The sequence below is a fragment of the Sphaeramia orbicularis genome, chromosome 16, assembly GCF_902148855.1.
Source record: "Sphaeramia orbicularis chromosome 16, fSphaOr1.1, whole genome shotgun sequence".
In the NCBI taxonomy this organism is placed as follows: Eukaryota; Metazoa; Chordata; class Actinopteri; order Kurtiformes; family Apogonidae; genus Sphaeramia; species Sphaeramia orbicularis.
Window position 1 is genome coordinate 30,337,278 of NC_043972.1, and position 13,436 is coordinate 30,350,713.

The 13,436-nt window shown below is 37.0% G+C and overlaps 2 protein-coding genes across 3 annotated transcripts; one reads left to right on the top strand and one right to left on the bottom strand.

Annotated features, from left to right (window-relative positions):
* Nucleotides 1-29: 29 nt before the first annotated feature.
* LOC115434835 (phospholipase A2 inhibitor CNF-like) lies at nt 30-4,480 on the bottom strand. Its single transcript, XM_030156957.1, has 6 exons — nt 4,361-4,480; nt 2,436-2,538; nt 2,180-2,206; nt 1,926-2,093; nt 1,421-1,534; nt 30-1,301 (listed from the first exon to the last, which is right to left on the bottom strand). Exons 2-6 carry the CDS (start codon nt 2,509-2,511, stop codon nt 1,243-1,245), a joined length of 444 nt encoding a protein of 147 aa, XP_030012817.1. The 5' UTR covers nt 2,512-2,538; nt 4,361-4,480; the 3' UTR covers nt 30-1,242.
* LOC115434834 (phospholipase A2 inhibitor subunit gamma B-like) lies at nt 3,224-8,530 on the top strand. 2 transcript variants are annotated; one of them, XM_030156956.1, is made up of 6 exons: nt 3,224-3,485; nt 5,012-5,087; nt 5,281-5,397; nt 5,483-5,629; nt 6,616-6,729; nt 6,861-8,530. In XM_030156956.1, exons 2-6 carry the CDS (start codon nt 5,042-5,044, stop codon nt 7,061-7,063), a joined length of 627 nt encoding a protein of 208 aa, XP_030012816.1. In that variant the 5' UTR covers nt 3,224-3,485; nt 5,012-5,041; the 3' UTR covers nt 7,064-8,530. The 2 variants fall into 2 exon arrangements, with proteins under 2 accessions (XP_030012816.1, XP_030012815.1); XM_030156955.1 differs by lacking the exon at nt 3,224-3,485 and adding an exon at nt 4,415-4,446.
* The last annotated feature ends 4,906 nt before the right edge of the window (nt 8,531-13,436 follow it).

Consider the following 13,436-nt stretch of genomic DNA (forward strand, 5'->3'; position numbering starts at 1 on the left):
CTTCAAGAAATCACAGCAATGTCTTCTAGGTGACAATGAGGAAGTTTATTTTACTTTTTCTCAAATACATCAAAACATTTCTGCTGTATATGTCATTCTGCCTCAAATGTCATATTTCTATTTTGCATCTTACGTTTGTAATTGAATTGCATCTTATGTTTAGAGCAAGCAAATATGAAAATGAGCAGATACGAACATGAATACATCCTCCTTAAAATGCCAGATTTTTATTTTATTGATTTATTCCGAAATACGGCAAATGGTACAAGCTTCCTGATTGTTACTAATTGAGTTCCCCCTAATTGAGAATCCCTTTGTCATATCAGTGAATCAAAGACAACAGTCAGTAATGATAGTTATCAACTGTAACTGCTAAACCAAATATGTTTGTACATTTTCTTAAACTGGTTAATATTTGGACTTTGCTTGAGTTCCTGAAGTTCCAGAAATAGATAAACAAAAACTTTTCAAGGTCACTGTCCTGTTTTTGATTTTGAAGTTATGTTCCCCTCTTAATTTATAACCTCCCTCCTGATTTCTAAAATTGTTTTGGATATTTTCTGGTAATTGTGTGTTTTTTGCCTTTGTGCATGATTATTGTTGTTTGGTAAGATACGATGTCAGTGAATTTCAGTACTTTTGATTGTCTAAAAAGTGGATTTGTATGTTCCAAGAGCTGAACTTTATGAACAGTCCTTATTGCTGATTTAAGAGAATGTTTTACAGAAATAGTTACATATACACCATACCTTGGAACAAATCATCAAAATTTCATGCATCTTTCATGAAAGGTTCATAAATAATGACTTACTGAACGTCTACTTGGTTTTGTAGTAAATCAGTGTCACACTCCATTTTCAAAGCCCCCAAATTCTCAAAAAGTCATGAACATATAAACCCAACCTTATGTGTACTGTTTACTGATACCATTAAAATGACAGGTGGTCATTCAGAAAGCCTCTGGTGGTTTCACATGGACTAACCCACATGGAAGAGACAGAGAGAAGAAAAACAGTGGTAAAAATGAACAGTGATGGTTTTGTTATGAGAGAAAGACCAAAGAGACCAGAGTCACAACTGTGAGCAGACCACTGGATGTGCTTCTGGTACTGGTGCTGGTTTGTCTTGTTTCACTTGTGCTGGCTCTTGTGGTGGTATCTAGCATAAAACTGTTGCACTCGTCACCCTGACAACAGTCCACATCTTCTCCAATGTTTTCTGGCAGTAGTGAGCTTACTGCTTTCAACAAACATCCTTGCTGGCACATCCCTTGAAGTAAATCAGCTGACTACCTTGATTCACTGAAAAAAGAACATAATGCTGTTGTCTGTGCTTCAAGTTTGCACATGTATCACAAAACATTCCTCTCTGATCTGGGAAATATATGTGAGACAGATTCTGGATGTCTTGGGCTGTTTACCTGTTTTAGAGAAGCAGTGGTCTTCATTGTTAACACAGTCCAAACTGTCAGTGCAGTCAGCAGTTCCATTACAAGTGATGCATTTTTTACCATTGGGAATGGGTGCATCAGGTCCTGTAACACACAACACACATTGTTCATGGGAGCAAGAGCACTTCTCTGTAGGTTACTTTTTGACCCCTGAGTAGCTTCAACATCAGTCAAGATCTTAGAACAAGATTTTATCTGAAACATGATCATTCCAAATGAAATTATATTTGGTGATGGTCACTGTACAGAAATTTAGAGATGATTCCAGCTGCAGAAGGCTGGAGAAACTGGAGCTCCACCACTTACATGAGTGCCACTTCTGGAGAAATGTCACCCAAACCCTAACACCAGGTGGAGGTCATGTGTTGTGAACTGGGGATGTGGAGCTCTACTCTCCAGCTTCCGCAGCTAGATTCTTTTGGAAATTTGTGCAAAAAACAATCTAAATACCATGCAGATAGCAGAAGCACATTACCTGGAGTAGGTATGTCATTGCAGAGGTCAGCACCGCAACACAGCCTGTTGATTACGAATCTGGTATGGTCAACACTGAATGAACCCTCAGCACACTGTTCAAGTGAAGCACAGCCTTTAAAGATGGTTTCTTGAGTCTTGACTGTTCCTTGCAACTGAAGTATACCCTCTGTAGAACGGAAGGAGTGCAAATCTTTGAACTTTTCACACAGAGCAGTTAAGACTACATCGTTGAAAAAGTATTAAATGTCATACCTCTGTTAAAGTATGTAAATACTTTTCCTGCAACACAATGATCAGACACTGAAGGGCATTCTGTTTCATTACTAGATCACAGTTCTGTGTTGTCTGGTGTACATTCATAACATTTCAGGGTATAGGCTGGGAAAACACAGAATTTTGACTGGTTAAAGTTTTAATAAAGGGAGAGAAATATTTTAACAACTCACATCTAAAACAGGAAAACTTTTTTTTTTTTTTTATAGTAGAAAATAAGATAAATCAAACTTGCCTTTTGGAAAAAGCAGGATCCCACTGATCAGCAGAATCAGATACATGTTGCTCTGCCAGATCCCAGGGATTTTCATTTGAGCTGTCGTACATAATGTAGGAATCTCAAGAGAGCAAGTTCATGATTATTCAGGGGAGGGGGTATAAGGGAATGGGGGTGGAGTTGGAAAAGAGCAAGGAATGAAAGCATAACTAACTGAAAATGCCAACCACATCCACAAAACATCTAATTACAAACAATGTCTTAAAAAATGTTAACATATGTAGTGACATAGTAGCCTGTAGAAGAGGAACACCAAGTGTCTGGGACATTACTCCTCCATTACTAAATATGACTAAATATCCATTACTAAATATTACACAAATTACAATACAGGAATATAACACCCCCACCCACAAGATATTACTATAATTGTAATAAAATACCATTGAATCTCATGACATAATCCTCTGTTGGTCTAATTTTATTTATTTTATTTTATTATTCTATTTAACTCCTTAAACACAACTATGGCAGAGTTGTCCATCAGGAAGAAAAAACTAGTATTGTTACCCACGGCTCTTGCCACAGGGTATTGTCATCAGTTCGTACTCCATCCGTAAGCATTATTTGCTTTACAAACTATAGCTAGTATTAGCAAATGTTAGTAGGCATGTAGCTTTCTGGTTGCTTGTCTTGACTTGTGATTCTGAAGCCTGTTAGACACTGGCAACAAAGAGGGGTGTGAATCTAAAGAGCAGTGAGCTGACAGTTTCTGCCTTCAGTGTCACCAGTTACAGAAAGTAAAACACCACAGTCAGTTGGATTTAGTGATACTGTTACACCCTCCAGACCTTTGTGTGTTTTTGATAGTGATGTGCGGATCGATACTGAAATAACGATATCTCTGATACCAGCTCTTAATTGATTCACAAATCAAAATATTGATACCTTTGATACTTTGCTCATTTAAAGTAATGTATATCAGGAACACAGTGGAAAGTAGCTAAACTATTGTGATCTTGTCCAAATGATACACGATTAGTAGGAACTACTTCTTCTTCCGCCTGGGTAAGTGTGCACTGCCTTGCTTCTCAGTCAGTCAACTCTGTCCCACTCCATCTGTACTGAGCAAAAAACAGAACAGACTAAAGGGGAAAACAGTAAATATGCTATTGTTCATGAACAAAAACTGGTGAATGAGGGAACGTGTCAATGTTGGATGCTTTTGTTGAAGTGTTACATGTTCAGTATTTTCATGTTTCATGTTAACACTTTCACGTAACGTGAATTTATGTGCAACTTTTCATTTTTATAATAGATCTTAATAATTAAAAAATAATTGCTCTCACGTCTAGTATTTTTTATGAAGTTATGATTTGAAATACACTTTTATTTTATTTATTTATTTTTTTTTAGATTTTCCGAACTTTAAGGGAATTTGTAGACAGTATCGGTATCAGATTGGAATCACTAATACCAGCCTGAATTTTACTCAGTATCATATCGGAAAGGAAATCAGTGGGATCAAACATCACCAGTTTTTGACACCCCTCTGTGTGGGAGTGTCAGATATTTCAGGTGTGCAGGAGCCACGTTCATCAGCTATGAGAGGCTGTGGAATATAAGCCAAACGCAGTGGAATTCTTGCCAATACCTGCTGAATCTGGCCTATAATCAGCTGCACTCCATCTCTACTCTAAATTTGATTCTGATTTGAATTGATAAAGCACTTTGTGACTCTGTCTGTGAAAAGTGCTCTATAAATAAAATTTACTTTACTTTACTTTACTCTACTCCACGGGTTCCACCTGTACCACACCACCAGATCATCCACTCAGTTCTCCTGAGTGAACGATCACACTCCAACCATTTTAGTAGCTTCTTCTTTGCTAAAACCTGACATTCTCTCTGACTCCTGTTCTCTCCAGCCTGGCTCCTGTTACCTTTGTCCTCCTGCTCCATCTGCGTCTCCTTTGTTGACTCCCATTCCCAGGACTGCTGTTTTTTCTGCTCTGCTCAGACTACACTGGTTAATAAACACAAATCCATTTTCTGTCTCTGGCTCCTGTGTCAGCTACTGGGTTTTTCTGCTACCTACCAGACATGTACAGTCAGGTTCATATTTTATGCGGGATGAAAAGCAGGATGTGATAGGATATTTTTCCTTAATGGAAATGTGTGCAGATGTAATTGGAATACTTGTTGCCCCATTACAGACTAATAAATGCTAATGATGATCAGACAGTTGCTGTTTGTAGTAGGTAAACCAAACAGTAAATGGAATGTTTCAATAATGATAATAATAAATCCATATGAAGTTATGCCCTATCATTCAAGCAGCAGAAGTGCTAGTGTACAGTGAGTGAAAAAGTGAGTTTCATTTTCAAAAAGTATTAAAAATATAAACTAATGTGAAAATCTGTCATCCTAATTAATACACTTTATTAACCTTGACCTACAGTAGGACGGTTTTGAGCTACAATTTGATTTACTGATGTTTATATCAATCCCATAAATTCTATAAATACAAGTTTGTTAGTCTATAGGTGTAAACTGCATCACCAACATATCCTCTGCTTCTGTCCTCATCCCAGAATTTGCGCTTGCATAACGCCCCTGACAACATGCATCTGTTTCTGTTGTTCAGTTGGATTGTGCTTTTTCCTCGTGGTAAGCTTCTGGGGTTTTTTTGCCCATCTTTTCCAATAAACATTTGTCTTACAGGTTACTTAAACTGCCACAATATCTCACTGTACCTGTTTTTTCACAGCAGGTCAATTCAATTTGCAAGACTATGGATGAAATAATCATGTCTATTGTTGTTAATGACAATGTAAGTGATCACAGTTTTGTGTTTTACCAGCCTACACCCTGAAATGTAATGAATGTATAACAGACATCACAGGAAAATGCAACACTTACGAACAATGCCCTTCGGAAACTGATCAGTGTGTTGTACTGGGAATGTTTACGTATGTAGGTATGGCATTTACTGCATTTTCAGTAATGTAGCCTTAACTGTGCGCACACTGATCCACATAACCCAGGTTACTCTTCTGTTCCAGGTACCGTAGTCACTGGAGGTGTCAGCTTAAAATCTTGTGCTTCTGCTCATCTGTGTATTAATGGCTCATTGAACACAGGACGAACCAGACAAGTAATCACCAGCAAGTGCTGCAACACTGACCTCTGCAATGACCAACTTCCCCCTGGTAACATACTTTTATCATCTGTATGATATTTAGATTCTCCTTTGTACCAAGTTTCTGTTTATATTAGAAGTTGGTTTACCAGAACAAATACAATTAAGAGTCTGAAAAATATAATTCCTGTGATGAAACTGTCACAAAATGTAGTTTCAGGGGCATGTCCTTATACAAATATTAATTTTATGCAATATGATATCTGTATTGATGTCAGTATGACTATAACCATTGATAATCAGTAACACCAAAGGCATATATAAAAGGGCTTTTATGTATAATAAGACAAGCCAGGATATGTCAGGTTGTGAAACCCCATCTCCTCTGCTGAAGCTGCACAGGAATCGAAAAGTGCAGAGAAATTAACATGGGATGGGGGTCCCAGATCAACGTGTCCAAAAGTTAATGACTGGAGTTTATTCTCCCAGCCAAAAAACTCTATTTGGTCTTTGGAAAAAAAATCAGCAGGAGAAGTCAGCATTCAAGGCAACAAAGATTTATTGTAGACAACAAATCTGAGACAAATCTCACAATGACATCAAAGAAGACCAGAAAACTCTACTGACCAGATAGGGTGGGTGTTCATAGTTTCTACATTTCCAAAGGTAATTTCCATGCCTGTTGGTCAACTTTTCATTAGACTGACATATTGACACTTTTATAATATTACCAGTCCTCATGGACCCTGATATTAGATATGGGCACTTTTGCCCACTTTGAATCTTTGCCCGACCATGGCACATGTCAGGACATGTACCGGACTTCCCAGGTGTCCTTTTTTTATTCTTTGTCAAAATCTTCACTGTCTGTGAAAATACTGCACAGTTTTTTTTTTAACAATTTAAATTGTTCAACCTGTACAATTGAAACGTGTTCATTACCACTAATTGATTTGGTAACCAAATCAAAGCAGTACTTTGTCACATCATTTTCCGAAAAAAATTACACTACAATATCTGCCTCCCCATGTGAACAATGTGTGTTGTGTATTACAGAACCTGTTGCACCCAGACCCAATGGTAAAAAATGCTTCACTTGTGATAAATTTGGAGACTGCATTTGGAATCTGGATTGTGTTGACAATGAAGACTACTGTTTCTCTGCAGCAGGTAAACAGCCCAAGGAATCAAAAATCTTCCTCCCACAGGTTTCCTCAGGTCAGAAAGCGGATGATGCTTAATGATACATTTACATATTATAATGTACATCACATACATCAACAGTATTTTCTTTCTTTCAGTGGATTCAGCTGGTCAAGAGATGACCAGGAAGGGATGTACCACCACTGACCTATGTTTGAAGGCAGGAAAGACAGAGCTGCTAGAAAACATTGCAGTAGAAGTGAGCTGCTGTCAGGGTGACTACTGCAACGGCGCTGGCAGCACAGGTGGCAGCCTTCTGTTTTTAGTGGTGACGGTGGTTTCTATGGTTATTCCCTCATAAGTGACCAAGAAACACCCCCCCCGCCCAGAACTGTTCAATTTTACTTCTGTTTTTTTTGTAAGAAAGTTAGAGGTAAATCTGAACACACCTTGGTTTCACATGACATCCATCTGTTTGGAATCATGTATGTTCTTATCTGCTCATTTTCATTTTTGTTTGTTCATTATAAACATAAGACACAGCTATCTGACAGAGGTATGGTCAGCAGTAACTTGCTTTACAGTAATAATGGAATATAATATAATACAATACACTAAAATGTTTTGTCCCTCATGGGAACTTTGGCTTGAACAACAGTGTATGTTGGTATGTTGCTGCATGACCATGCAGTCACAAAATTAACAATGACAAATACAAACAAAAACCATTTGGCCATACAATCTATGGTTGCAGAGAAAAAAAAAAGAACACAAAAGGTTATAAAATCAGATGTGTTATGAATCAATCCCTTATTACAGCAATGAGAATATGAATAAGAATAATACAATCAATGAATACATAAACAATATGGGCAATAAACCAGCAAGTAAACAAAGACAAAAATAATGACTGCGCAAAAAATTAAATCATTCCATGTAAAGTGCCATGAGAATGGGAGTTAAACTGTTAATGTTTGTATCTTATTTAGCCGTGCTAGAGAAGTTGGGAGGAAAGAATGCTTGTAGCAGTCAGTTTTGTATTTTCTTGGTCTGAAACTTTTCCTTGAGGGTCCGGGTTAGGGTTCTAACTCATGTTCAAAATAAAGGGTATGACATGAGTCTTTCTATGAGCCTGATGGACAACAGTTCTCTCATATATTATTTAGAGTGTTGGGTAATTCTTGATTCCTTTTACTTTCATAGTAGTGTGTACCACCTTCTCAAGCTTAGTAACTAAATTTAATTATCATAATTTCCTCTGAAAGAGACAGAAATCTAAAGCATAAATAATTTGGTGTACATGAGAAAAAGTGAAATAAAGTTCCTCAGGTTCACCTCGAATACAGTTGTGTGATTTAAAAGCTACTGATCTGGCATTTCTTACAGCACTTAGTAAAAATTTGAACATGAACAACCCGCCTCCCTCCAAAGCCCCGCCCGCTTCTCCCTGCCTGAGCTCTGATGCCCCCCTCCTCTCACCTGACGCATGTGGTGGAAGCGGAGGTAGAGGTGGAGGTCCGTTCCGCTTCGGCGTGTCTGCGGACCCCTCCTTCAGCAATCAGACACATCATCCACCTGCCACAGCTCCTGTTTCCTTTGGAGACCCTGTATTTAAGGGTCTGGTCTGTGCAGTGCTGGGTCATTGTCTTCACTGTGCCCAGGCGATGGGTGCGTGTGCTGTGAGTGAGCGGTCTCCACAAATTTTCCTTGGACATTTGAGGTTTCATAGTCCATACATTTATCATCCTACATCATCCTACATTGTGTGACACCATGTACTTGTATGCAATGCAAGGCAAGGCAGGTTTACAGGGTAGGGAAGCAAAATTTACAATGAACATTTAGTTGTTTTTTCTCAGCAGGCACTACGTCAATTGTTTTGAAACCAAACATATATTGATGTCATAATCATACCTAACACTATTATCCATACCTTTTCAGAAACTTTTTCCCATATGAGTAATCAGGAAAGCAAACGTCAAAGAGTGTGTGATTTGCTGAATGCACTCGTCACACCAAAGGAGATTTCAAAAATAGTTGGAGTGTCCATAAAGACTGTTTATAATGTAAAGAAGAGAATGACTATGAGCAAAACTATTACGAGAAAGTCTGGAAGATACTATCAAAGAAGAATGGGAGAAGTTGTCACCCAAATATTTGAGGAACACTTGCGCAAGTTTAAGGAAGCGTGTGAAGGCAGTTATTGAGAAAGAAGGAGGACACATAGAATAAAAACATTTTCTATTATGTACATTTTCTTGTGGCAAATAAATTCTCATGATTTTCAATAAACTAATTGGTCATACACTGTCTTTCAATCCCTGCCTCAAAATATTGTAAATTTTGCTTCCCCACCCTGTATTTATATAGAACATTTCATGTACAAGACAATTCAAAGTGCTTTACATAAAACAATAAAAACATTACAGTAGAAGACATGAGAAAAACAAACAAACAAACAAACAAACAAAAATCAGATAAATAGATAAAACAGATAAAACAGACAAGCAGATAAAACAGATAAAAACTTTTAGCTTAAAAGGAACAGTGCACTAATGAATACAAACTCTATTCAAATGCAGCTGAGAACAGGTGGGTCTTTAACCTGGATTTAAATAGTTTTAGAGTTTCAGCTGATCTGAGGTTTTCTGGAAGTTTGTTCCAGACATGTGGAGCATAGAAGCTGAATGCAGCTTCTCCGTGTCTGGTTCTGACTCTGGGAACTGACCACAGACCGGATCCAGATGACCTGAGTGGAGTCCTGTGGTCATAAAAGATGACCTTTGTGCAGACCTGTCTGTGGAGTCCAGTACACCCAACTCCCAGACTTTATCTCCATCCTTCATTCACTAACTCTGACTGCTGCAGTCGGGTTCTTCTGTTTGTTCCCCTTGGTTGTTGTTTCCGTTAATAAATCCGTTTTTTCCCTTCCACACCCTGCATTTGAGTTCTATCCATTCACAGCCCTAGACAGGAGACGGTGGTCAGTGACAGGAGGAGAAGCGCGACTGGAAGGTCAGATTCAGAGGTACCCATATCAGATGTGGGACGGCAATAATGGATGATTGACAGGAGGCTCAGCCAGGCTCAGCCAGTTATTGTAATAAAATAAAATGACTGGTCAGACTTTTATCAGAAATGTATGAGAATTAAACAGTTTTGACTTTCAAAACCTGGTGGATTTCTTTTGCATTTTAGTTTGACACACACTTATTAGGAGCATTTTAAGATCACAAAAGAAAAGTGTAAAAATGCCACATCATACAATATAGCTTTATTTAAGTCTGCTAAGTCCTCGTTAACGTAAGTGAACATATTCCTCTTTCTCACGTTTACTTCATGCATGAAAGAGCAAGTTTGCAGTAATATTGTGATTATCATAACATAGTATAGACTGCATGAAAGAACCTTAAGAATAGAACAGACACCAGGACACAGTGACCTTAACCTCTGACCATCATCTGTTCATCCATGTGAATTTTGTGACATTCCATCAAACTATGCCTGAGACACTGTGTTTTAACCCCTTAATGCTGACAGTCGCAAATTTGCAACATTTCCATCACAGAAACAACCGAGATAGCGTATATATTCCCCCAATAATGGTTCGGGCATATTCAACATGTTCCTTGGAACCTTTGGCAAGCACTTGTTTCTTGTAGGATGGGTCAGTGAAGGACCTAGAGTCAGTTAAAGGAAGTGGATGTTCCCACTTTGGACAAGCATAAAACAAGGGAATAAATTTGGAGCAATTGTTGTATATAAGGTAAGTTGTGCTAAAATAAAGACATTTACCAACTGAACAGCTGTAATTATACGGCTTTCAGCACTCACATGCATTTTGTTTAGGAAATGCCATTTTAGTTCATTTGTGTAATCTTTATAAAAAATAGCATGCAAGGATATAAGTGCAATTTCTGCCCTTTATTCTACGCAAACCAAGATGAACACAACAATGTTTTATGGGAAGTAATTTGGTAGACTTCACGCAAAAGTCCCACCACGGAAGAGAGAGGAGACAGAACAGCAACAATATGATCTACCTAAACCAGGGGATGGAAATGGGAGTATTAATGCTATAATTCTGTGTAGACTTACAGCTTTTTTTGTCAACACATGGGTATATGTTTATGAATGTAAACATGACTACATGTTGTGTATATGATGTAATTGAAAATGTCTGCTCTTTCCATTAGTGATTTTTTTTCATTCAAAACAAAATATAACAAAATGTGTAAAATTAAATGCTATATTTTTCAGTTTCTGATGCCTGTTTCTAAGTGTTTTGTGCATTTTTAGATTCACTGTGTTCTGTAAGTTATAATGTACATGTGTAAATGATAAACTGGGGCAGAATATTGTTAAAATTGAACTTAGATTGTGGATTTTTATGTTATTCGCATTTTTGTGAAAGGATAGTTGCAAGTGTAAACATTTTAATTCTATAATTTTCCTTTATGCGCTAAAACAAAAAGAAAAATTTGGAGTTCTCATTATTTATAGGTTGTGTTATTATTTTACTGGTCTACCCTCCATGAGATAATGTTGTTCTGTATGTCAAACCTAAACTAAAATGAGTTTGACACCCATGTTCCAAATTAAAAACTTGAGCTCTATTTGTTTGGATAACAATAGTTAAAATAGTTGGTTTTACAGTGAACACTGAAAATAATGCAGCATCAATAAAACCATCTCCATGCCTGAGACCAGAAAATGTGTTTTGTTTTGTTTTTTTAACCTTTATTGCCTGTTGTTGCAAATATGCACCATACCCACAACTATAGTCAAATTAACAATCTCCACTTAATTTAGCATCTACTCAAAAGGAAAAACAAATAATTTTTGAATATACTTGTGGAAAAAATCAGGCGTTAAGGGGTTAAGCCTCTTTTTGTCATGTTGAATCCTGTTATTATAATGACAGCAGATCTTTATCGTGTGAAAATCAATGCACATCATGGCATGTTGGCACTGTGAGAGTAGCATGTCCAGAGCTGTCGCAGAGTTTACTGAAACTATTGTCAGTAAGTCTGGGAAAATGCCTGGAGGTAAATGTGAAGTGTGAGCAAACAGCAGTGGTAGGCCCAGTTAAAAATCAAAATGAAATGTGTATGAAGTGTTTTTCTTGAGTTTTTAGTCAGTTTTATTTGTGGAATGTCCACTAAATTGCTTATTGTTAAATCTGAAATCTGATTGAAATCTGAGGTCTTCCTGAGGTCAACCTGCGTTAGCATTCAGGTGTTCATGCAGGTGTACTGCATATGTAGAGCTGATTCTTGAGGTTGAGCTCAAATATCCTACATCTAAAAAGTCATTCTAACACCTCAGTGGTTTCATTTCGCAGGGGTCAGCACTACAGATACTGTTGCCCTTTTGATGAATGACTGCACATTCAACTTACAATTAATATTTTTGACAGAATCATCCATTAATCAAACATTAATGTTAAATGATAGTATGAGCAATGTGCCCCCAACTTTCACTATGAAATTCCTACATATCAATATGAACTTACATGAAAAGAAAATGTCATCTACTGTCACCATTACACCAGCTGTTGTGGATGATCTACTGAAAAGTCCTTTTTCAAGGGGCTCTTTGGGAAACGCTAGAGAAATAACTGAGAAAGAAAGATCTGCCCCCAAACTAGAAGTCTAACTATAAGAGCTATGAGTGGCTAACAGCTAGCACCAAACACAATGACCTATTTTGCTGGCTGTGATTACTTTTTAATACTAGTAAGGGGAAATGGGAAGATTTTGGCTTCTGCAGTTCGAACAGTCACCAAGGCAGCTGTTAAACACCACACCCTGAGCACCATCTACTGTCAGTAGTGCATCTGAAAATATTTGGTGATTGTTGGGTGGATTTGCAGTTGAATCCTGAGGAATCCTGAAGGGCCTTTGTTGCACATTTATGTAAATATATATTTTTCTCTTAGTAATAGTAGCTATATGTTTATGCTCTTTTTTTCCTAGATGCCATTTTTAAACGCCCCTTTGCTTTGGTTGTATAACTTCTCAGTCAAATTATTCTGTTGTAATTTTTTATACTTATACTTTCAGTGTGGACAGCAAAGTAAGATTTTCATTGTACAGGGAAACCTTTTTCTTTACGGTACACATGACAATAAATGCTTTGAATCTTGAATCAAAAATAGAGTAAAAAATAAAGAAAAAGTGATTTTTCAGTGAAATCTGTCATTAACCCTCCCACTGCCTTCTTCAGTCATGACCAGTCATGTTTAGGGGCGTAAGAAAATATTGCTTCTGTAGTATATCGCGATATTTCATTTCAAAATACTGTATCGATAGTAGAAAGCACTGATATTTAGATATTTTTACATATTTATTCAAATGCAAATATTTTGGAGGTTAATTTTTGGTTTTTGGTTTTGTTTTTTGTTTATATTTTATTCATTATTTTTTAACACTCTTTAATAAATAATGTTAGTTCCTTTGTTGGGATTGCACAAAAATAATGTTAGGATGTTAGTTCTGAACTAATAGAATATGAACATTTGAACAGGATCTTAAACTGTAATGTCTGTAAAACATAATTTAAGTTTTAACAGGAAAATTGTGTGATATAGCATTAGATCCTGTTCTGATCAAATAAAAATCTGTCTAGTATTTGTGCATATTTCTGGTGTAATTCATTTCTTCAAGGAAATAATCATAAAAAAAAAAAAAAAAAAAAAGAAACGAACAAAAAATCATCAAATCATGATATAT